This window comes from Conger conger, chromosome 17, assembly GCF_963514075.1.
Source record: "Conger conger chromosome 17, fConCon1.1, whole genome shotgun sequence".
Taxonomy (NCBI): domain Eukaryota; kingdom Metazoa; phylum Chordata; class Actinopteri; order Anguilliformes; family Congridae; genus Conger; species Conger conger.
The window spans coordinates 7523272-7547687 of NC_083776.1; the positions used below are offsets into that span (position 1 = coordinate 7523272).

At 44.1% G+C, this 24416-nt stretch overlaps 3 protein-coding genes across 8 annotated transcripts in view; all 3 read left to right on the forward strand.

The window, feature by feature from the left end:
* Nucleotides 1–468: 468 nt before the first annotated feature.
* LOC133116847 (P2Y purinoceptor 8-like) lies at nt 469–3807 on the forward strand. Its single transcript, XM_061226842.1, has 2 exons — nt 469–708; nt 2427–3807. Exon 2 carries the CDS (start codon nt 2457–2459, stop codon nt 3465–3467), a length of 1011 nt encoding a protein of 336 aa, XP_061082826.1. The 5' UTR covers nt 469–708; nt 2427–2456; the 3' UTR covers nt 3468–3807.
* A 5423-nt stretch (nt 3808–9230) lies between these two features.
* On the forward strand, nt 9231–19528 carry LOC133116351 (P2Y purinoceptor 8-like). 2 transcript variants are annotated; one of them, XM_061225809.1, is made up of 3 exons: nt 11237–11491; nt 12517–12764; nt 17601–19528. In XM_061225809.1, exon 3 carries the CDS (start codon nt 17642–17644, stop codon nt 18710–18712), a length of 1071 nt encoding a protein of 356 aa, XP_061081793.1. In that variant the 5' UTR covers nt 11237–11491; nt 12517–12764; nt 17601–17641; the 3' UTR covers nt 18713–19528. The 2 variants fall into 2 exon arrangements, with proteins under 2 accessions (XP_061081792.1, XP_061081793.1); XM_061225808.1 differs by lacking the exons at nt 11237–11491; nt 12517–12764 and adding an exon at nt 9231–9324.
* asmtl (acetylserotonin O-methyltransferase-like) overlaps nt 9232–24416 on the forward strand; it is a 28620-nt gene continuing 13435 nt past the window's right edge. For 2 of the 5 annotated variants that reach the window (XM_061225797.1, XM_061225801.1), the window contains exon 1: nt 23272–23338. The gene's annotated coding sequence lies outside the window, so the exon portion shown is untranslated. Of the gene's footprint in view, nt 9325–23271; nt 23339–23822; nt 24327–24416 lie in introns of those variants that run through there. The other 3 variants (XM_061225798.1, XM_061225799.1, XM_061225800.1) reach the window with 3 other exon arrangements.

Sequence of the window (24416 nt, forward strand, 5' to 3'; positions counted from 1 at the left end):
GCTCTTAATGTGTCAGTGTGTGTCTATGTGTGTGTGAGTGTGTGTGTGTGTGTGTGTGTGTGTGTGAGAATGAATGTGTGTGTGTGTGTGTGTGTGTGTGTGTGTGTGTGTGTGTGTGTGAATGAACGTGTGTCAGTGTGTGTGAATGTATGTGTATGTGTGTGTGTGTCAGTGTGTCTGAATGTATGTGTGTGTGTCTGTGTGTGAATGTATGTGTGTGCGAGTGTGTGCATTGGTTGTTATGTGCATGTGTGTGTGTGAATGTGAGTGTGAGTGTGTGAATGTATGTGTGTGTGTGTCAGAGTGTGTGTGAATGGGTGATTGAGAGGCATTTGGTTGTAATTGTGTAGCCCTAGTTGCCCAATTCCCTGCAATTACAATGAATCCGGATTTACAGTTACATGCATTACACAAGTTCTATGAGTCTACAGTGAGTATCGATTGACCCACACATCTCGCCTTGTCTCGCATGGGTGTGCCAAAAAAACCCCCCATAAGCGTTTCATTTCCCCAACGCTAATGCACAGAACAGCCTGCTCTGACCCTCCCATTTCTCAGTCTCCAGCATTAGAGCAGAGCTTCCGGAACCCTCAGCAGATGCTCTTCAGTGGCCACAGACAGGATGTTGAGACGGCTGCGCTTCTCAACACGTGTTTGAGTTGTATCTTCGGAAACATTACTTACTGACCGTCACAACAAAAACCAAGGGTGAGTATTATTTTTATAATGCAAAAATTTCACATGAAAGATAACGCACGCTGTGTGTTTGGAGAATGGAGTCGCGAGATGGTTTAAGTTGTCTTTTAAACATTTCAGAAACCTTTTAAACAAAGTTGAACAAATGTAAACTTAAAGATTAAACTTGTGGTTAAATAGTTGTAATGGGTTGGCAAACACTTGCAATGACTTGGTGACTTTTCACGGGTTTAAACCAAATATGTTATTTTATTTTACTTATATTATATACTTATTTTTGTATTGCTTCTTAGACTATGGCTCAGTGTGTTCAGGGGATGTTTGATGGCGATTTGGACATGTGTATGAAATTCCCCTCGGTAATTTGTAAACTGTCAGATGTGCTTACAATTGAGACCTTGCTGTTGTCTCCCTCTAGTGTCCACTCTGGAGTACAATAGGTCGGCACTCTGGGCAAAATAGGAATATGCTGCCCCCTACCTTCAGTTTCTCACTCACTTCGCACGCATTCGATTCAAGGCCCTAGTGTTGGCATTTCAGGCTGCTAAGGGGACTGCCCCACCTTACATACAATCCCTGATCACTCCCTACTCCCCAACTAGACCACTCCGGTCTGCCAGCTCTGGTCGCCTTATGGTTCCCTCTCTACGTGCACCTGGCGGTCGAGCTGCACGTTCACGCCTGTTTTCCGTTCTGGTTCCTCAGTGGTGGAATGACTTGCCTACCACTGTCAGGACAGCAGAATCCCTCCCCCTATTTCGACGCAGACTCAAAACACACCTTTTCAAACTCTACCTTAGTCCTCCCTCCTGATTTCCCCCGCCCCCCCTTTCTGATATCCCTATCCTCCTTGTCTAACCCAAAACATTTTTTAGAACAGCATTCCATGTGTATTTTCCTAGTTATGGATGTGATGCTTTGACTTGTGGTAGAACCTATGCACTTGTAAGTCGCTTTGGATTAAAAGCGTCTGCCAAATGACAAAAATGTAAATGTAAATGTAAAAATGTAAACTTTCCCCGCTTGAGCTCATTGAGAGGTCGCCAGGGTGATGGAGAAGCAAGACTCGCAGAGAAGTCACAGTCAATATAAACTGTGTGTTCAGGTCTAGGTGTTAAAATAACCTGGATGAAGTGTCCCCCTATCGCAGGGTTCTCCTCCTGAGATTTAGTAAAAATGTTTTACCTCATGTGTTTCTGGGGGTTTAGACATCACAACATAATTTTTTACCCGCCTGTTACCCTGTGCAGCATCTCTGCGACAACAATTTTCTCCAACAAATAAAATTGAATTCCAGTGAAATGGAATTCCAGTGAAATTGAATCCCAGTGAAATTGAATCCCAGTGAAATTGAATTCCAGTGAAGTTGAATCCCAGTGTGAAATTGAATCCCAGTGAAACGGAATTCCAGTGAAATTGAATTCCAGTGAAATTGAATCCCAGTGAAATGGAATTCCAGTGAAATGGAATTCCAGTGAAATTGAATCCCAGTGAAATTGAATTCCAGTGAAATTGAATCCCAGTGAAATTTTATTCCAGTGAAATTGAGTCCCAGTGAAATTGAATTCCAGTGAAATGGAATCCCAGTGAAATTGAATCCCAGTGAAATTGAATTCCAGTGAAATTGAATCCCAGTGAAATTGAATCCCAGTGAAATTGAATCCCAGTGAAATTGAATTCCAGTGAATATCCCTTTCCACACGTTGTGTGTTTTCAGCAGGTCCCTGCAGCGAGCGGCAGCTGAACAGGCCTGTGGGAAGATGAACGTCTCCGTCTTGGTGTCGGACAGCGTCCTGCAGATGCTGGACAGCCCTGTGCTGACGCTGGGCCTCCCGCTGGTGTACCTGCTGGTGTTCGTCTTCAGCACGCCCTGCAACCTCGTGGCGCTCTGGCTGTTCTGCTGCCACACCAAGCACAAAAACGCCACCGCCGTCTTCGCCATCAACCTGTCGCTCACCGACCTGCTCTACAGCGCCTCCCTCCCCTTCCAGGTCGCCTACCACCTCCGCGGCAACGACTGGCCCTTCGGCCGGGCCATGTGCAGCGCGGTGACCACGGCGTTCTACGCCAACACGCACTGCTCCATCCTGACCACCTGCGCCATCAGCCTGGAGCGCTACTGCGGCATCGTGCACCCCCTGCGCACCAAGCACTGGCGCACGGGCGGGAGGGCCGCCGTCGCGTGCCTGCTCATCTGGGCCGTGGTGCTGGCCGTGCACCTCCCCCTGCTCCACAACAACCTGGTGCTGCACGTGCAGCAGCTCAACGTCTCCACCTGCTTCGACGTCCTGCCCAAGGCGCTCTTCCCCCGCGAGTCCCTGGGATACCTGTACTTCGGCACGGTCCTCCTGCTGTTCACGATCGCCCCCCTCTTCGTGCTGATCGGCTGCTACGCCGCCATCATCCGGAAGCTGTACGGGTCGCGGGACACGGACACGCCTCAGCAGGCCAAGAGGCAGACCATCCGCCTCCTCCTGGTGGTGGTGCTTTGCTTCGTCATCTGCTACCTGCCCCACATCACGATGCTGATGCTCCACATGGCCTACACGGCCCAGGGCAAGAGCCTGTACGTCTACTACAAGCTCTCCCTGGGCGTCAACAGCCTCAACTGCTGCTTCGACCCGTTCATTTACTACTTCGCATCGAGGGAGTTTCGGCAGAAACTTTCCGCAAAGATTTCGTGCGCTGCGGGCGACCAGGAAAACACCTCAGACGAGGGGAATGCCTCCAAGGGAGGTTTGAGCCAAAACGCCTCCCTGCTGAAAGAATAAAGTAGTCCCTTTCACTCAGAGTTCTATCACCACAGAGACACTGCAGTTTGGCAGAAATGGGAGCAAGCACAGAGACCTGGGGGAACTTCCCACTGCTGACGAGTTCAAAGAAATCAGCCAAACAGCCAAAACCAGCATCACACGCACCACAGCAATGTTCTCCGTTTTAAATAAACTCTGATTAAGTATGTTTTACCCTGATGGAGTATATTTCATTGTTATTGGACTCCGCACTGTAGTTTTTCCTGCTTGTGTCAAACTTGACAGCTTCTCGGTATCAGTCTTTCACACTTAGAGTATATTTTAAGCTCAATACTCAAAACCGTTTTGCTGTGCGGTGATTACTCAGAACCGTTTTGCTGTGCGGTGATCACTCAGAACCGTTTTGCTGTGCGGTGATTACTGTGCGGTGATTACTCAGAACCGTTTTGCTGTGCGGTGATCACTCAGAACCGTTTTGCTTCATTGCTATTGCAGCTTGTCAAAAGCAGAACTGTCACTACAAACAGGAAAGCGTTGGCACATTAACACAGAATCTTGTGAATATGTGCACACACCTCACGCCTATTCGCTGGGCTCATGACGGGCCGAGAGGAAGAGTGGACACGGCTATATTTTCACTTCTCCAGACTTTTGTTGAACATTCATTTTCTTTCTGACCACGATTTTGATTCTGGGTTACTGTGTGCATGTACACAAAGCCCCTTGCAGAAGAGCACTTGTTCCTTTCTCTTGTTGCACAAGATCAGCTACTTTGCAATGAAATGTGTGAAATGGGGCAAAACCCACAAGGGAAGGAAATGTGTAAAAGTGGATCTGGTGTGGCAGTGCGTGGGAGCCGAAAGTGCGCACAAGGGCAGTCGCAAAAATGACAATTTCATTCCTGGTGTGAAAGATTAAAGTTATGAGTAAAGACTAAGAAGGCAAGGAATCTCTTTTTATGAATTTTAGAAGCCCCAAAGTGAACCACAGGAGATTCTTTGGGGCGAGCTCGGTCAGCACAAATGGAAATTTGCGAAGAATAAATTCCACACAGACATTAGGAAGTATTTTTTCACACAGAGAGTGGTCACAGTGTGAGGCAGAAACACTGGGGTGTTTGAGACCAGGCTTGATAGGCTTGATCTAGTTTGTTGGTAAACTAAGCAGTAGGTTCACTTTACTGGTTGTAAAATCACACACATTCAGTGCCCTGTCAGTATGTTATGTAACAGATGGCTCTATCAGGAAGATCTCAGGTGTTCCACCGCAATGCTGTCCCAGGTGGGCTGAAGTGGGCTGAAGTGGTCTTAAAGTGGGCCAAGGTGGGCTGAAGGTGGGCTATAGTGTGATCGGACATTCTGGAACGACACCAGGGACAGATCCTTCCACATGCATAATGAAGCTCGAATCGCCTTTTTGGCCGAAAACTGTGGCCAAACTGTAGTTGTCATGTTCCTCTCAACCTCTCTTGTTCCCATAATTCCTCTGTGTACACGATTGTGTTTTTCTGGCGGACCGTGCGATGGCTTGTCCTTGTAATTGATAGTCATCCATTTTGAAATGCCTCAAGGGCTAAAATAGCATTGCTGATATTTACCTTAAAGTCACAGTGCCAGTCTTATTAAAGTCTTTGGTTTTCACAAGTTCTTCAGTAATAACCACTGCACAACAATTAGTTCTGGTCCAGGAATTTTGATTAGACAAGAAACAGTCCATATATCGTGCTGAGATGCAGCACAAGTATCACTCTGCTGGATTCATTGTTGGGGATTTTTAATGGAATCCAAAAGGCTAAGTGACAAAATCATAACCTGTTGTCCGAATAATTACTTGATAGACTTGTAGGCAAGTAGGACTGAAATATAAAATATTAATTTTTAAATAATAATAACATTGCACCTTTCATACAGAAAGCTCATAGTCCTTCACAGAAAGAATAAAAGGCAATACACCCATATACACATCCATGCATACATGCCCACATTCAGTAGATTTGTGTGATTATCTTTGGCACTAAAGCTATATAAGCGGATATAAGCTATAATAGAGTGGATATAATGTATAATAGAGCGGATATAATGTATAATATAAGGTATAGTAGAGTGGATATAAGGTATAATAGAGCGGATATAAGGTATAATAGAGCGGATATAAGGTATAATAGAGTGCATATAAGGTATAATATAAATATAATAGAGCGGATATAATGTATAATAGAGTGGATATAAGGTATAATATAAATATAATAGAGCAGATATAAGGTATAATAGAGCGGATAAAAGGTATAATATAAATATAATAGAGTGGATATGAGGTATAATAGAGCAGATATAAGGTGTAATAGAGTGGATATAAGGTATAATAGAGCAGATATAAGGTATAATAGCTCAGATATAAGGTGTAATAGAGTGGATAATGCAGTATAGCCGCACTCCCTCTCAGGCTTAAATGTGTCCCCTACAGCGGAGGCAGGAGAGGAAGCACTAACACCGGGGTTTTCCTCTCAAAACTCATGACTGCAGTCAAGAAATTTTCCATCACAACAACACCAGACCCACCACGGGTCCACCAGCAACAAAACACCTATAAATACTTTGTTGTACATTACATAAAATAAGGTTACATTACAAGCACAAACTAATAACTGAAGTACCACGAACAAGTCATGAACTAATATAGAGTATTAACATTACTATTATTATTATTATTATTATTATTATTATTAGCTAAATACAGTATACAGTAATATACAGTAAATGGTTGGCGTTTATATAGCGCCTTTATCCAAAGCACTGTACAATTGATGCTTCTCTATTCACCCATTCGTACACACACTCACACACCGACGCTGATTGGCTGCCACGCAAGGCACCAACCAGCTCGTCAGGAGCATTTGGGGGTTAGGTGTCTAGCTCAGGGACACTTCGACACAGCCCGGGCGGGGGATCGAACCGGCAAACCCTCCGACTGCCAGACGACTACTCTCACTGCCTGAGCCATGTCGCCCCACAGTGATGCATCTTGGTCTCTTACTGCGGCAGGTTAATGAGTTGGTCATCTTAATCTCCTTTCCTGAAGGTTGAAGGGTTGAATGGGTAATTCATATGTGTATGGGGTGGTTCATTTCTACTACTGATGTTAAAGTGTTCTTAATCTCGGCTGTAAAACATGCTTGCAAATATATCAATTCGTGATTTGTTTTCATGAAAATCACTGATGGAGTTATTTACTGTCACCTACAGTTATACAAAAGTGCCTCCGGATTCTTCGATACCGACACAAGCCCTTCAGACCTCTGGTTTCGACACCCCACGTTTGAGCCTACGGCCTACACCAGGGATCCTCGATCTCAATCGTTACACACCTGGTACGACTAGTCAAGGTCCTCGGTGTGCCACTGCTTGTTTGCGCCCACACTGCGCGAAGACAGCGGGTCCCTGGCCAAGGGCAGCCGTCACAAGCGTCGCTGTGGAGGCTGGGACGTGGCGTGGCGAGGCGAGGCGTGTCCGTGTGAAATCGCTCACAGGGGTTTGAGTGAGAATGTGCAAGGCAAGGTGTGTCCGTGTGAAATCGCTCACAGGGGTTTGAGTGAGAATGTGCAAGGCGAGGCGTGTCCGTATGAAATCTCTCGCCGGGGTTTGAGGTGAGAATGTGCAAGGCAAGGCATGGGGAGTGGTGAGGCGTGTCCGTGTGAAATCGCTCACAGGGGTTTGAGTGAGAATGTGCAAGGCAAGGCATGGGGAGTGGTGAGGCGTGTCCATGTGAAATCGCTCGCTGGTGAGAATGGGCGTGAAGCTGAAGAACAGGCGGTGTGACCAGCGGTGAAGCTGAAGAACAGGCGGTGTGACCAGCGGTGAAGCTGAAGAACAGGCGGTGTGACCAGCGGTGAAGCTGAAGAACAGGCGGTGTGACCAGCGGTGAAGCTGAAGAACAGGCGGTGTGACCAGCGTTGAAGCTGAAGAACAGGCGGTGTGACCAGCGGTGAAGCTGAAGAACAGGCGGTGTGACCAGCGGTGAAGCTGAAGAACAGGCGGTGTGACCAGCGGTGAAGCTGAAGAACAGGCGGTGTGACCAGCGGTGGAGCTGAAGAACAGGCGGTGTGACCAGCGGTGAAGCTGAAGAACAGGCGGTGTGACCAGCGGTGAAGCTGAAGAACAGGCGGTGTGACCAGCGGTGAAGCTGAAGAACAGGCGGTGTGACCAGCGGTGAAGCTGAAGAACAGGCGGTGTGACCAGAAGCCAGAAGTGAAAGCTGCAGGGCTGGAGGCGGGGGGGGGGGGGGGGGTGACAGGGTGGGGCTGGTTTCTGACTTTAGCCTCTTTCGCCACAGCTCCTCCCCTCCCTGCTCTCTGCAACAGTGCACCGCTGCGCTAACGTGCGAACGCAGCGTCTCTCAACCCTGGCCCTGGGGACCTTGTTCAAACCTGAAAAATAAGGAATGTACTTCATGAGCTGCTGATCGTTCTTAATTAGACGCTTCTATGGCCTACTGATGGTTCTTAATTAGACACTTCTATGGCCTTCTGATGGTCCTTAATTAGACACTTCTATGGCCTACTGATGGTCCTTAATTAGACACTTCTATGGCCTACTGATGGTCCTTAATTAGACACTTCTATGGCCTACTGATGGTCCTTAATTAGACACTTCTATGGCCTACTGATGGTCCTTAATTAGACACTTCTATGGCCTACTGATGGTTCTTAATTAGACACTTCTATGGCCTACTGATGGTTCTTAATTAGACACTTCTATGGCCTACTGATGGTAATTAATTAGACACTTCTATGGCCTACTGATGGTAATTAATTAGACACTTCTATGGCCTACTGATGGTCCTTAATTAGACACTTCTATGGCCTACTGATGGTCCTTAATTAGACACTTCTATGGCCTACTGATGGTTCTTAATTAGACACTTGCTTGGCCTAACCCTAACCCTAACCCTAACCAGCATACCACAGTGGTCTCTGGGACGACCCACTGCTTTGATGCAGTCATATAAGATGGTCCTCCGCCACCTAGTGATTACCACATTGTGGTAATCACAATGATAGGTGTGCAGGTAGTCTCTACAGACTTCTGAACTATGCTTAAAAAAATAAAAGGTCATGATTTGTTCCCTTTTTAATATATAAATGCGTTATGACACATAATGCTGAAATCAAAAGTTCAACTCTCACATCCCCTTTTAAAATATTATGTGTAGCATGGACTGGTCAATGTGAGACAGGCCTGCATTGCACAGGACAGTAACGGACACCTCGTGTGAAGATTAATTACCACCACAACACAAAAATGCCCCTCTGATATAGTCAAAACAAAGTTTGCTTGAGAAATGTATTTCGATTGCATATTTTATGATGGTCCGTAAATTTTACGTTGTAGTGATGTTATGACGGTTCCCTGTATGCCCAAAGCTTGGCTTTCACTTACTGTTCCTTGGGCTCTAAAACGACATGTTTTTCACAGATTTTTTATATTTTTTAAATTAAAAAAAAAACAGTAATTTGGGAGACAATGAGGTGACACACTCCGTGTCAAAAATATTTTGTTACAATATTCCTGTGTTTATTTCAACTGTTGGACTCAATTTGACCCCAAACGTAAAACCAGTCGTAAAATCTGATCATAAAGGAAATAATGGAACTGTTATAACAGAAAACAATGAGATTCTTTCCCCGATTCTACACCCGTGGAGCAGTGCTATAGTGAAATGGGTTTGACACATGTAGATTAGAATGACGCGCTTCCTTCTTTTCTAACAGACAACAACTGAAAAATCACAATCATTTCCTGCTCAGTCAGTCAAACGTGGCGGTGGGACGCATGGTTCGGTTTTCACCCTCGTGAAGGGAGCGCACAGTATCACCGAGGTGAGTACACGTGCCTTATTAAATTTTAACGGCTGTTAAAACAGCGCTCTCTCTGCAGCGCAGGCGAGACGCAGTGACGCGGAATACTCCGTTACACGTGCGCGCACCTTCTTCGTCGAGATTGAAATTCCCACATTCTCTGGGTTCCTGGTGTAGAATGATCCAAAGTTTGAGTGTACATGGCCGGGAGCCATTCATAGCCAAGTGCCAATCTGCTGAAGAATGTCCGACCTGGGTGTGCATGCGAGACAAGGACGGTGCAGCCACGTGGATGTTCAGACGCTGCCAGCGCACTGTGTGTGTGTGTGTGTGTGTATGTGTGTGTGTGCTCTATCTGTGTGTGTGTGTGTGTTTGTATCTGTGTGTGTGTGTGTGTGTGGGCTTAGTGATGCGCCTCATGAACAGGAAACACAGATAAAAACATTGTATAATACAGGTTTGAAGGAAAACATGAGCTGCACAGAGTACACACACACACACACACGGACCCCTCGGAAGGGTTAATAATCACGTTCTCATGTCTCAGACTGAAATAGGCTGTTTGTGGCGAAGCGATTCAGAACATCTTGCCACAAACAGCCCGTTCCTCTGAAAAGCAATACAGAGAGCAAGGGAAGAGCTGTGTGAGGGGGGGCGTGCAAAATGAACACACAAACACACACACACACACACACACACTCTCACACACTCTCACACACTCTCACACACACACTCACAGCAAGGTAAGAAGCACTCTGCATACACATTCTGTACACATGAACTGAAATTCAAGCTCGAGCTTTTGTCATGGATATTTTTCCGCCCCAAATAATGGAATAATTGTGTTGAAAAGAGGAAGTTTTCACTGTAGCCGAAAACCTTGTGTGTGATATAGTAACGCAATGCCATTATCATAACAAAGTGATAAAGTTTTTTCTTTATCCTCAAAACAATTAGCTCTAACACAACTCGAATCAGGTACTCACCTGTGTGGTAATGTACCGTGTAGAAACATTACATTACATTACATTTACATTATTGGCATTTGGCAGACGCTCTTATCCAGAGCGACGTACAACAAAGTGCATACCCATAACCAGGGATAAGTTCGCTGAAAGACCCTAGAGGGAAGTACAATTTCAACTGCTACCTGTACAACAAAGATAAGAACAAACAAACAAACAAACAACAGAGCGAAAGAGACCAAAGTTAAGTATCCAAGTGGAACAGTCACTTTCCATCCACACAGGAAGACTAGAGTGCTGGCACAGCTGCTTGTCGCATGCGAACCCTGGGCACCGCACACAGGTGCGGTTACACACTAGCGCTTGGCGAGGACAGTGGAAATTTCGGCAGTTCTGTGTTCTCAGTGGCGTATCCTGCTGATCTCAGAGATCAGCAGAAACAGATGATCGGCTGAGAACACACCTTGGGGTTTTTTTGTTTTTTTTCCCATAACCGTGAGAAATACCCGCTAAGGACCATACAGTGCATGTTCAGTATAATGTTGATGCATGTTACTGATCTCCTCATGTGTACTAGTGGTAAAATAAATAGCATATAATGTCACATATCTTTGTGGGTATGCATACCATTGCCTATAATATAATAATTATTCATATATTATATAAAATGTGCCTCACTTTTTGAAGCTTTACTTAGCTGCTATACTGGAACCAGTGCAAACCCCGCCTTCTGGTCCTCTTGGACCAGGCATGAAACATGGAGCACAGAAAAGTATTTGAATCCAAAATAATGACACATTTCACCCAGGTCTGGTTTATTCTGGTTTGGTTTATTCTGGTTTATTTTGGTCTGGTTTATACTGGCTTATACTGGTTTATTCAGGTCTGGTTTATTCAGGTTTATTTTGGTCTGGTTTATTCTGGTCTGGTTTATACTGGTTTATTCAGGTCTATTTTGGTCTGGTTTATACACAGCCTTAGGCGCAGGCTCCAGCTCACATGCCAGTCCAGAAAGTCACACCCCAGCTGCAGTGTGTTGTGCCTGTCCAGAGGTGGCGCTGTTGGGACATGTGCACCAGCTTCCTCCTTCACCATCAGCCTGCTGCGGCCCGTTTCACACCAAGATAGAAGTGATAAGACATGACCTCCTGGACCTGGTCAGCAGCCTGGCAGCAGCATTTTGGACCAGTTGTAGGCGGTCCAGAGATGATTTGCTGAGGCAGGTAAAAAGCGAGTTACAGTAGTCCAGGCGTGATGAGATAAAAGCATGTATATTCATTACCAGATCAGAGTGTGATACAACAGACCTGAGTTTAGTAATGTTTCTAAGGTGGAAAAAAACATGTACGGAACAAAGACTTATGTGCTTGTCAAGGTGCATAGTCTGATCAAAGATAACACCAAGATTTCTCAATTTTGAGCGCACATTTGATTTAAGAGACCCAATACAATTTACAACATTAGAAACAAAGCATAGATGTTGGTAAGATGTCTAAAGGGCTGGAGGAAGATTTCATAGAGCTCAAAAACAACTCAGAATAGACCGTTGGGTAAGACATACAGGAAGGGAGGAGGAAAAGGGGATGACTAAGAACACACCGTGGGTTTTTTGGTTTTTTTTCATAACCATGAGAAATACCCGCTAAGGACCATACAGTGCATGTTCAGTATAATGTTGATGCATGTTACTGATCTCCTCATGTGTACTAGTGGTAAAATAAATAGCATATAATGTCACATATCTTTGTGGGCATGCATACCATTGCCTATAATATAATAATTATTCATATATTATATAAAATGTGCCTCACTTTTTGAAGCTTTACTTAGCTGCTATACTGGAACCAGTGCAAACCCCGCCTTCTGGTCCTCTTGGACCAGGCATGAAACATGGAGCACAGAAAAGTATTTGAATCCAAAATAATGACACATTTCACCCAGGTCTGGTTTATTCTGGTTTGGTTTATTCTGGTTTATTTTGGTCTGGTTTATACTGGCTTATACTGGTTTATTCAGGTCTGGTTTATTCAGGTTTATTTTGGTCTGGTTTATTCTGGTCTGGTTTATACTGGTTTATTCAGGTCTGGTTTATTCTAGTTTATTTTGGTCTGGTTTATTCTGGTCTGGTTTATTCAGGTCTGGTTTATACTGGTTTATTTTGGTTTATTTTTGTCTGGTTTATTCAGGTCTGGTTTATACTGGCTTATACTGGTTTATTTTGGTCTATTTTGGTCTGGTTTATACACAGCCTTAGGCGCAGGCTCCAGCTCACATGCCAGTCCAGAAAGTCACACCCCAGCTGCAGTGTGTTGTGCCTGTCCAGAGGTGGCGCTGTTGGGACATGTGCACCAGCTTCCTCCTTCACCATCAGCCTGCTGCGGCCCGTTTCACACCAAGATAGGAGTGATAAGACATGACCTCCTGGACCTGGTCAGCAGCCTGGCAGCAGCATTTTGGACCAGTTGTGGGCGGTCCAGAGATGATTTGCTGAGGCAGGTAAAAAGCGAGTTACAGTAGTCTAGGCGTGATGAGATAAAAGCATGTATATTCATTACCAGGTCAGAGTGTGATACAACAGACCTGAGTTTAGTAATGTTTCTAAGGTGGAAAAAAACATGTACGGAACAAAGACTTAATGTGCTTGTCAAGGTGCATAGTCTGATCAAAGATAACACCAAGATTTCTCAATTTTGAGCGCACATTTGATTTAAGAGACCCAATACAATTTACAACATTAGAAACAAAGCATAGATGTTGGTAAGATGTCTAAAGGGCTGGAGGAAGATTTCATAGAGCTCAAAAACAACTCAGAATAGACCGTTGGGTAAGACATACAGGAAGGGAGGAGGAAAAGGGGATGACTAAATACACACCGTGGGTTTTTTTTCATAACCATGAGAAATACCCGCTAAGGACCATACAGTGCATGTTCAGTATAATGTTGATGCATGTTACTGATCTCCTCATGTGTACTAGTGGTAAAATAAATAGCATATAATGTCACATATCTTTGTGGGCATGCATACCATTGCCTATAATATAAATGTGCCTCACTTTTTGAAGCTTTACTTAGCTGCTATACTGGAACCCGTGCAAACCCCGCCTTCTGGTCCTCTTGGACCAGGCATGAAACATGGAGCACAGAAAAGTATTTGAATCCAAAATAATGACACATTTCACCCAGGTCTGGTTTATTCTGGTTTGGTTTATTCTGGTTTATGTTGGTCTGGTTTATACTGGCTTATACTGGTTTATTCAGGTCTGGTTTATTCTAGTTTATTTTGGTCTGGTTTATTCTAGTTTATTTTGGTCTGGTTTATTCAGGTCTGGTTTATTTTGGTTTATTTTGGTTTATTTTGGTCTCAGAATAAACCGTTGGGTAGGACATACAGGAAGGGAGGAGGAAAAGGGGATGACTCTAGACCTGAGACAAGCAACCGTGTCCACAAAAAACGAAAGAAAATTACTGCAGTCCCTATTAGAAAAAACAGGTACAGCAGGAGGTGCGATGTTATTAATTGTGTCAAAAAGGACTTTTGGATTTCACCTACTAGAGGAGATAAGCAAAATACTTGTCCCTTGCATCCTTAACCATGCTGTTGAATGAAATGAACTGCGATGAACCTGGAGCTTGCTGGAAATCCACAAGCGCCCCACTCTCAGACATTTGCGTCTAAAACAACGAATATCGTCATTTAACCAGGGGGATGAAATTACAGAGGGCACAGATCTGGTTTTCAGGGGAGCGACTTAATCTAAAATGACGGAGCAACGTGAGTTAAAAGAGCGGACCAAACAGTCAACATTAACATGCGGAGGCTGCACTAGACCTACGCAACTGTCAAAAGCAGTGGAGAATTTGTCTGCGGGAAAACGATTTAACATGCGCAAGCACTTCACTCGCTTGCCGGTTAAACATTTATTCATTCATTCATTCTCCTAACCCGCGTATCCAGAACAGGGTCGCAGGGGGGCTGGAGCCTATCCCAGCATGCATTGGGCGAACGGCAGGAATACACCCTGGACAGGTTGCCAGTCCATCGCAGGGCACACACACCGTTCACTCACACACTCATACCTACGGGCAATTTAGAATCTCCAATCAGCCTAACCTGCATGTCTTTGGACTGTGGGAGGAAACCAGAGTACCCGGAGGAAACCCACGCAAACACGGGGAGAACTCCACACAGAGAGGCCCCGGTCGACCGGGATTCAAACCCAGGACCTTGCTGTGAGGCAGCAGTGCTACCCACTGCACCATCCGTGCTGCCGGTGAAACAACGATTAAAAAAAAAATACACCATCGTGGTCTGACATGCAACTCCTCAGTGCAAACACTATCAATGTCTAAGCCAAGTGTGAAAACAAGGTCTAGTGTACTACCCCTAATGTGCGTAGGGCCAGACACGTTGAGTAAAATTAAACAACTCAGTGAAATTAAGAAAATTAACAGCAAATCTGTCAGTGATGTAATTTACATGCACATGAAAATCTCCAAGCATTAAGACTCTCTCAAATTTAATGATGGAAGCTAAAAAGTCACTGAAATCTGACCGAAAAGAGCTGTTTGCACCAGGAGGGCGATAAAATAAAATACAATAAAACAAGTTTTTTTGCCATGTATCTGTGAGTGTGCATCCAGCCCTGACAGAGCGTTTCCTCAAACAGGGGAAGTTCAGGCTGAAATAGGAGACTGTGGCCATTGCACTTTCCCCCACTGTTCTCATGGAAAGAAGAGAAAATGAAAGAAGACTGTGTTGAAAATGTGCCTTGAGGCCTGAAGAAAAGTGCTCTGTGACCATAACAGCCAGGAGACTTCACATCTTTCAAATTAAATAGCAGAATTAAAGATTAAAAGAATCTCCATTTTAAAAAAATGTAAGAATCTCCATCCCTATTGCATTTGGAAAGCCCTCCAGGATTCAGGAATTGATTGCTTTTCCAAAATACGAATGAATTGTTTTTAAACAAGTTTCTCTCTTTCTCCTCTTTCAAACTCAACTTAATTTATTGAAACAGTGGCGACTTTGCATAATTCCAGGAAGCAGACGTGAGTGAGGCCAAGGCACTCCTCCCTTTCCTGAAGTCAGTGTCAGGTGCTGTGCGGTTGAGAACAGGTTGCCATGGTTTCCAGATGATGGAAGAGATGAAACGGCTGTCACTCATCCGGCTGACGCAATTGCAAACTTTTTTTCTGTTGATGTCAAAAGCGCAGCGGAGGCCCCCCGGGCGTTGGCAGTGCAGTGCGCGTCTAAACGAACGCTTCGCCGCGCGTGTAAACGAACGCTTCGCCGCGCGTGTAAACGAACGCTTCGCCGCGCGTGTAAACGAACGCTTCGCCGCGCGTGTAAACGAACGCTTCGCCGCTCATCCGTTCCTCAAAGCGGTGCAGTTATGAGAGATGGGGCCCTGGGGAATCGGCACGGTGATCGCGGTCTCTAGTTTCACCCGTAAAGTTTTCAATTCTACCCTAGTTTCCGTATCCTCAAACAAGATGTTTACACTCTCAGGCTGCCAACTTATCTCTCTTCATCTCAGGCGCCGTGAGCTGTGTGCACTGGAGTTTCTATTCATATAATGTTTTAGGATTAACACATTGACACTGAATGTATTATTGGGAGTTAAAAGCACCTGGAAGAGGTTACACAGGTGGCATATATTTAATTGTGAAAGTTTAATTCATGTTGCAATACCATTCCTGTCTTTTAATGTCTTATTTATTGGTGGTATTCATTTTGTGCTTTGGCAATTGCATGTTTCCCTGGGTATTAAAATAAACACAGACGACAACAACATTCTACACACACCCCGTAACACACACCCTGTAACACAGACCCCGTAACACACACACACACACACACACCCTGTAACACACACCCCGTAACACAAACACACACACCCTGTAACACAGACCCCGTAACACAGACCCTGTAACACAGACCCCGTAACACACACCCCGTAACACAGACCCCGTAACACAGACCCTGTAACACAGACCCCGTAACACACACCCAGTAACAGACCCCGTAACACAGACCCCGTAACACAGACCACAACAACATTCTACACATTCTGCTCATTTCAATGCATTCATTTCTCTTAAAGTATATTCATGAATATGAATGCGAGTTTTGTACCAAGATAAGACAATTTACAAAGTATAAAGAGGGGGCCAAAGAAAAAGAGAAAAAGCTTTTGCTAAAACCCAGAGACTGGAACACTGCCTGCACCTTTGAAATCGGATAAAAAGGTTTTATTGCACCTGAACATTGCCTTCCTACTATAAGGACTTAAAGCAGTTTATTTATATAGTTAATATCCAGTGCCTTGGATAAAGTATCTGTCCCAGGTCTATGATAAGGTTCTGTTCCAATGCATGATTGATCAACTGAACACCCCTCCCCCCTGCAGCCATCGAGAGCAATACTGAAATTTAACACGTTTAAATCTGTGTCTGTCTGGCTCGTGAGTCAGCGGCCAACCTTTGGCACAGATGAAGTTGTCATTTCGTAAGAAAAGCAAAAGATCTGCCCCACATCACTTCACAAACCCAGCTTTCCACAGACACACACATCATACCGCCCTCTCTTTCGGTCCGATCTACCCACAACGCAGTCTCTCACACGTCAATCTCAGCACTGCGAACACATAATCCAGGTAAGAGGAACAACACACACTGACTGTGATATTATTTCACATTTTAGACTTATTTTACATTAATCAAGGAAAAATAGCAGCATTTTGTACAGAAAGTGACAACATAATGTGTAAAGCTCTTAAAAGTCTTAAAAACATGAAGCTCAGAAGATCATAGGATTATAATAACAATATTTCCCCTGATACACTATGCAAAAATGGTTTTTGTACTTAAAAAATGAATTCTTAATAACTATATTCTCCCAACACATTAGATCATTTTAAGTCAATTGTAATTGTGTGTCCACAGAAAATATAAATTGTGTTGCAAAATACCAAAAATAACAACAACAAAAAAAGAACATACTTTTAGACTATTGTGTTGGATGAAATTTCAAATCAAACTTAAGTGAAGGGGTTCATAAACTTTGTTGTATGTTGCTCTGGATAAGAACGTCAGTATATCTTATGTATTTCTGAATGAGGGGGGTTCCAGAGGTAGAACTCATTCCACGGCTTTTGAAACACCACCCAACAAATCACTGAGCACTGAGATTAAGCTGCCAGATTCACGCAATTTCACCATTACGATTTTTCCTGTGCGTTTCTGTGTGCAATCCCATGTGTTCCTGTGTGTGTTCCCGCGTGTTTTTGTGTGTGTTTTTGTGCTCAGAGTTATTCGCTCTCCTCCCCCAGCGTATGCCACTGGCTCCAGTCGGTGCTCCGAACGCCGCGGGATGAACCGGACCCAGAATATCACTCAGCTGGACAATGACACGCTGGCGATGCTCCAGGACCGGTCGGCCAGCCAAGCGCTGTCCGTGGTGTACATCATCATCATCCTCATCAACGTCCCGGGAAACGGCATCTCCCTGTGGCTGCTCTGGTTCCGCACACACCCCAAAAGCCCCTCCATCATCTTCATGATCAACCTGACCCTGACCGACCTGGCCGTGGGCCTGGCGCTGCCTCTGCAGATCATCTACCAGCTGCGCGGCTACGACTGGCCCTACGGCTCGGGCCTCTGCAGCTTCATGACCGTGCTCTTCTACGCCAACATGTACTGCTCCATCCTCACCATGATGGCCATCAGCGTGGACCGCTACCTGGGCATCGTGCGGCCCATGCAGTTCCGGGAGCTGAAGCGCCGCAGGGAGTGCGCCGTGCTGGGCTGCGTGGTCATGTGGGGCATCGTGCTCGCCGCCCTGTCCCCGCTCCAGAGCACCGACCTCACCTACCGGGTGCGGGAGCTCAACATCACCACCTGCTTCGACGTCCTGAAGAAGGACATGCTGCCCACCGTCAGCCACTGGGCCGTCTTCATCTTCACCCTCTCCGGCGTCCTCTTCCTCGTCCCCTTCATCACCACGGTGGTCTGCTACGTCAGCATCATCCACAAGCTGGTCCGGACCAGCAGGAGCAACCAGAAGGCGAGGGCGCTGCGCCTGGCGTTCTGCGTGCTGTCGGTGTTCGTGGTCTGCTTCACGCCCAACAACGTCCTGCTGCTGGCGCACGCGGTGCGAAGGCTGTTCTACGGGGACTCGCTCTACATGGCCTACAAGCTGTCGCTGTCGCTCAGCTGCGTCAACAGCTGCCTGGACCCCTTCATCTACTACTTCGCCTCCAAGGAGTTCCGGCGCAAGCTGCGGTCCGTGCTGGGCCTGGCGGCGCTGAGCAGCGCGGACTGGACCAGGACGGAGCCGAACCGCGAGAGCCACTTCTCCGGCCACTCCGCCAACCAGGGCCTGGCCGGCGCCGAGGAGCTGCAGGAGCCGCTCGGGCCCAACCGCTCCGAGGGACCCGGGTAAGAGCCCGACTCCGCCCATCGCCGAGTCTGCGCGCTCAGCAGAACGTGCAGAAACGCTCACGAACGCCGCCAGGTCCCGTTACGGACAGCGCCCGCTCCGCTGAGCCATCGTCAGTCCAGGCCAGAAACCAGACGTTCAGGATGCATCTATTTCTGTCATCCAATCATTCGTGTACATCCTGAGAATCCATATGAAAATTCATACAGTCACTTGAGCTTGCCAGAGGATTACAGTATTATCACACCTGGGGAAATTCATTCAGACTTTTCAAAGAAAGAATGCACTGAAATGTATGAGATTTGCATAACAAGAAGGAAGATTTGTGACAGTAATTTTATCCTGGCAGTGGGGATGTGAGTATAACTTCTTTTAAATTCATTTAACATGTCCCCGCCTTTGTCTATTTTTGCTTTATTCCAATTTATTAAACTTATTTTTTTTTTTTATTAAACTTTTTCCCGCAATGGGTCAATACTTGAACATAATACTTAAGCAATTAAGTTTCACAAATGTAATTTTCGTTTTTTTTAATTTTTATTAATTCGTCATATTAAGGCGTCATATATATGTATGTCATACATGGATATCATTATGAAACGGATGGAAATGGAAATGGAAACTGCAGTGTTCGAGAGCTCACAAAAAAACATTCTTAGCTTGTAAATCATGTGCGCTTTTCTTTCAGAACTGAATGTCTCATATGCACTTGACAAAGTATATTTAATTAAGATTTTATAACATTATGTTCGATTTGTGCCAATTGTGTGATATGTGGTCCTTTTTTGTTTTAATAAAGCTTGAATGCAGTGACTATTCTCTGATGTCTCTCACCTTGAGTAATATGTGGCCTTGGCTTACATCAACCTTATTTAGTGGACTTCAAGTACATGATGGTAGTTTAACAATGTTATATAGTGGACTTAACATATATGATGGTAGTTTAACAATGTTATGTAGTGGACTTAACTTATATCATGGTAGTTTAACAATGTTATGTAGTGGACTTAAAGTACATTAAAGGACTTAAAGTGCTGAAAGTCACAGAACTTCAGTGGGAGAAACAACAGAACCCTGTGCACACAGCTTTTGTCGCTGAAATGACGGAGAAAATTATTTTTATTCTCATCTCATTTCCTCACTGCTCTGGTAAAGGGATGAGCTTTCTCTGCCCTCGTTATCACCCCCAGTTCAGACAGACCCCGGGCACCTTTCATGTCTGTACAGCAAACGATCATATGCTTCACCTCTGTCATTTGTTTTTTTGGGGGTTTTTTTGGGGGGGGGCGGCTTTTCTACACATCTGTCATTTCTAGTCAGCAGGATTTAGGCCACCCTGTTCAGGGAGCACAGAAACAGGAAACCAGAGGAGGCAAGGTGGCGAGTTATATTCAGTTTGAACCGACCAGAATTATGTTTATCATTCCAGTACAATCAAAGAGCTTTCTTCTGAGTAGAATGATTTTGTTCATACGTTTTTCTTTTTGTAAAAATCTAGCAAGATTATAACACTCAGTGAGCACTTTATTAGACTCATTTTTTTAGACTTCTACAGCAGTAGCCTATCCACTTAGAGTTATGATGTGTTGTGTGTTTAGAGATGCTCTTCTGCAAACCACTGTTGTAATGTGTGTTTATTTGCATTACTGTCAATTTCCTGTCAGCTTTGACCAGTCTGGCCATTCTCCTCTGACGTCTCATTAACAATGCGTTTCTGTCTGCAGAACTGCTGCTCACAGGATTTTTTGCACCATTTTTTGCAAACTCTCGAGACTAGTGTTTGTGAGTATCCCAGGAGATAAGCAGTTTCTGAGATACTCAAACCACCCTGTCTGCCACCAAAAATCATTCCACAGTCAAAGTCACTTAGATCACATTTTTTCCCCATTCTGATGGTTGTTGTGAACAATTACTGGCAGGTGTAATAAAGTAAAAATGTAACACACATACATGTATGTCAGATTATAGTAAGGTCTGACAAATATCTCATGGCAAATCTAAAAGGCACAGATAAGGGCTATGGTTTGTGGTGAGAAATGTGTTAGACAGAATTCATTTACATTTTTATTTGCTGATAAAAAATTGAGAACGTGTCCGTCTGTACCCAAATAGTGGTCTTGATATTACGATGTCAATATTTGTACCGAAATGATAGCCTTAATAGTGCTTCAACCCCAAGTAATAACAAACGAGGACACCATTGCATCTCAAATTAATTTATATTTTGCATATCAAACACAGAAGGATTTTTGCATATGTTCATTGTTTCAAAGCAAGTACTTATTTTGGAAAAAATGTGTTCACTGTTAAAGTACTCATAGGTATACCATAAATCTGAGGAAAACTACAAGTCTTCTATATGATTCATAGGTTGTAGCATACAGTATATGCAACATTCTCCATTAAGATTTAATGGATACTTTCTGATATGAAAGTTCGGTATTTCTTAACTGCTTCACGAAAAACATGTCGAACAAGAATGCACTTCACACGCAAACTGACATTTCTCTAATTTTCTCGATGACAGATGCGTGAAGATTGTGTGACCTCAGTGAGGTGTGAATACCGACACTTTAACAACCTGAAAACAGGAAACAGGATGGAGGGCGCAGTATCAGTGCCAACAGTCATGAATACTGCAGAAGATGCATTTCATCTTTTCACTTTATGAACAAAGCTGTCAACAATAGTGCAAAAGATGTATTATTCTGATCATCCAAGTCACAGCATAATACTACAGAAGGTAATAAAAGTGCTGTGTGCTTTGCACAAGTCAGATATGCATGCACTGCTCACTGCTTAAACAAAACTTTCAAATATAGAGCTCTTGTCATTGAGTTTCTTCATGGGTGTTGCACCAATATTTCCAGCCAAGATCTTACCAATCTTATCCAAGCTTTTGGTAAGACACAAACATAACTATTTTACTGAATTTTCAAACTCATGTGATTTAATTTATGGTAAACAGGCGGATTCCAGACCTTCCATTCATGCCAAGCTGCTCTGATGCAGCTAATAGACTGTTGGAGCAGTCATGTTAGGCTAAAAACCTGATTGGTGTGATTTTATTGGACCTGAGAAAGGCTTTGAAAAGCTTAAGTTACATGGAGCCCAGGGCAATGCCCTTGACTCCTACTGTGACCATCTAAATGGACAAAGTCAGATGGTGAATTTTAATGGTTTCTGTCAGAAAGAAACTGAGGCAGTATCTGAACCCTTGTACCGTAAGCTTTAATGGTTTCCGCTTGCTTATCGGTATAAGTTGAAAGTGCGCATTTGAATGTATAAAGCTATCCATCAAATGACTCTGTGTTATATGAGTTATCTAGTGAAGTATTATAATCTGTTCACACAAATGTCTTAAAGATCTGTGTCAATGAAAGTTTTAAACATTCCTTTTATTTGTTCTAAAATGTATAAACGTGCTTTCAGTATTAATGGGCCAATGCTTTATAATGACCTTCCTATCCATGTTAGATACCCTAAATCAAACCATTTTTAAGACTTATTTTATGAATTGCAACTCTCTACTATGTAGTCACTGTGCAAATGTATCTAGTTATGTACTTCTTCTTTTGTTTCTTCTTTTTGTGTATTTTTGTTCACCACTCGACCATCAAAAAAAGAGGTTGGTCTCTTTTCATTTTAATTTCTTGACCTATGATGTTATTGAGTTGAAATGAAGTATATAATAAATAATAATAATAATAATAATAATAATATATCCTTTAGCATTTTGTTAGCACTTACAGAATACATATTCGAGATTTGAGGGGAATATCAATGTAATAAACTGCAATACTGATTTGTATATTGACTATATTGAAAAAGTGTACGGACATACATTGGCAGAAATCTGTGCGAGAGAAGAATTGTAAATCAGGGCAGGAAGGAGATGGCACCAAAGCGAGCACATCCTGTGGTTTTGAGACATAATGACTAATCTGAGGCACCGCTCAGATGCAGACTCAGCTACCTGCAAAGCCACCCAACATCTGCCATCTCACGACACACGTAAATGCGCTGCATGGTAAAGACCAGAACATCACACGGGTGGAAGCTATCAATGCAACTGCTGAATTGCTGTGGCCCCCAGTTTATTGAAGGTAGTGCAAAACCATGTCAGATAAAGAGGAACCCAGCACCCCCTTGCGGCTCTCTAGGGCCAGGGTTGGGGACCCCAGCACACCCTGTGGCTCTCCAGGACCAGGAGTGAGGACCCCAGCACACCCTGCGGCTCTCTAGGACCAGGGTTGCCAACCCCCGACTTAGTAGAGCAAACAGAACCTACTTGGTCAATAGTGATGAGAATAATCTGACCGAAATTATACCAAATAAAACATAATGTAAGTTTGTCATGAGGAACAATATACATTTCACATGGTTTAGTTGCAAACTGTCAATCACGTTTTGTTAACATTAGTAGACATTTTCCTCGAGGACTGAAAGCTACTCCCCTGCTATTTCGGTTTAAACCCGAGTGCACATTTATATCTTGTTATATTCTCCACCATCTTCGCTCGAGCTTTAATTCCTTTCGCACGCTGTCCTTAATGCGCACGCGCAGAGAGTGTGTGAGAAGGAAGGAAGAAGGAAGGAAGACTTTCTCGTAGGTCACTTCGTGAGCAAGTATGCTTTTACCATGTGTAACACTGCAATAGTGCACTAACTTGAAGTTCAAATGTAGCTCGCATCATTTGTATTTGCCAGTTCTCTATTTACCCAGACATGGCTTGAATAAGTTCGTGGTTAAGTAAGAAAGTATGGTCAGAGACAGCGATGTCGGTATTTCTTGATTACACATTTATTTTAGACTTTTCAAAATATTTGTTTTGTTGGATCCCTGTTAACTGCTTTCTTCTTCGCATAATCACATATGATTTAAGTACGCTTGCTTTGCTACATACCCCAGTAATGTCGTATTAAGAGCATACTCTGTCAGGCTCAATGCATGATTTGAAATTAAGATATAGGCTATATTGTAATGGCTCACTTGGAAAGTTTTGAAAATACTTTGGAAATACGCGTTGGAAACTTCTCGGGAACTATCTCGCTTGAGTAACATCAAATTACCAAATTATATCACTGCCATGGATGTTTTGTAAAATAAGATTGATTTTTGATATCTGCAACTTTTTTAACTGACCTTTTTGCTGTGTCGTGTTCTCTTTAAATCCAGAAACGAACGATCGCTCTTTGAGCGTGAGTCTAATGCATAATCTATCTTAAAATGACCCACTCACCCTATCAAAGAGTGGACTCCATTATCTGTCCAAATCAAACAGACCAGTCCCTGCGACCATGTGTACATGCCACGGGGATGAATAAACCCACCTACCGGCTCCATGGATCCCTCCGGCACCTGCAAACTGGTGCATGAAGCCAGTTCATGGAGGCCGCCATGTTTGACACGGGCGCATGCGCGCTTAGGGCTGTTTTAGCATCAGAGCATGCTGGGTACTTACAGGTACAATAGGTAACTTCTAACGGTCAAAAACAATTAGAAACAACAAACGCCTTGTAACCACAACACTGTGTATCATCCTCCCCTACTCTGCGAACGCGCTGACGGCTCGTCAACTGTATATTTAGAAACCCAAATTGAAGGACTATAAGGGTGAGTCATGTCAGTGATTCTTTTTCTGTGATAGGAAGCGATTTACAATGGTCTTATAACAATGTTTTAACACAAAACATCTTACCCATT

Coding starts and splice junctions, on each gene's coding strand:
- LOC133116351 (XM_061225808.1), top strand. CDS start 17,642: ATGAACCGGACCCAGAATATCACTCAGCTGGACAATGACACGCTGGCG.
- LOC133116847 (XM_061226842.1), top strand. CDS start 2,457: ATGAACGTCTCCGTCTTGGTGTCGGACAGCGTCCTGCAGATGCTGGAC.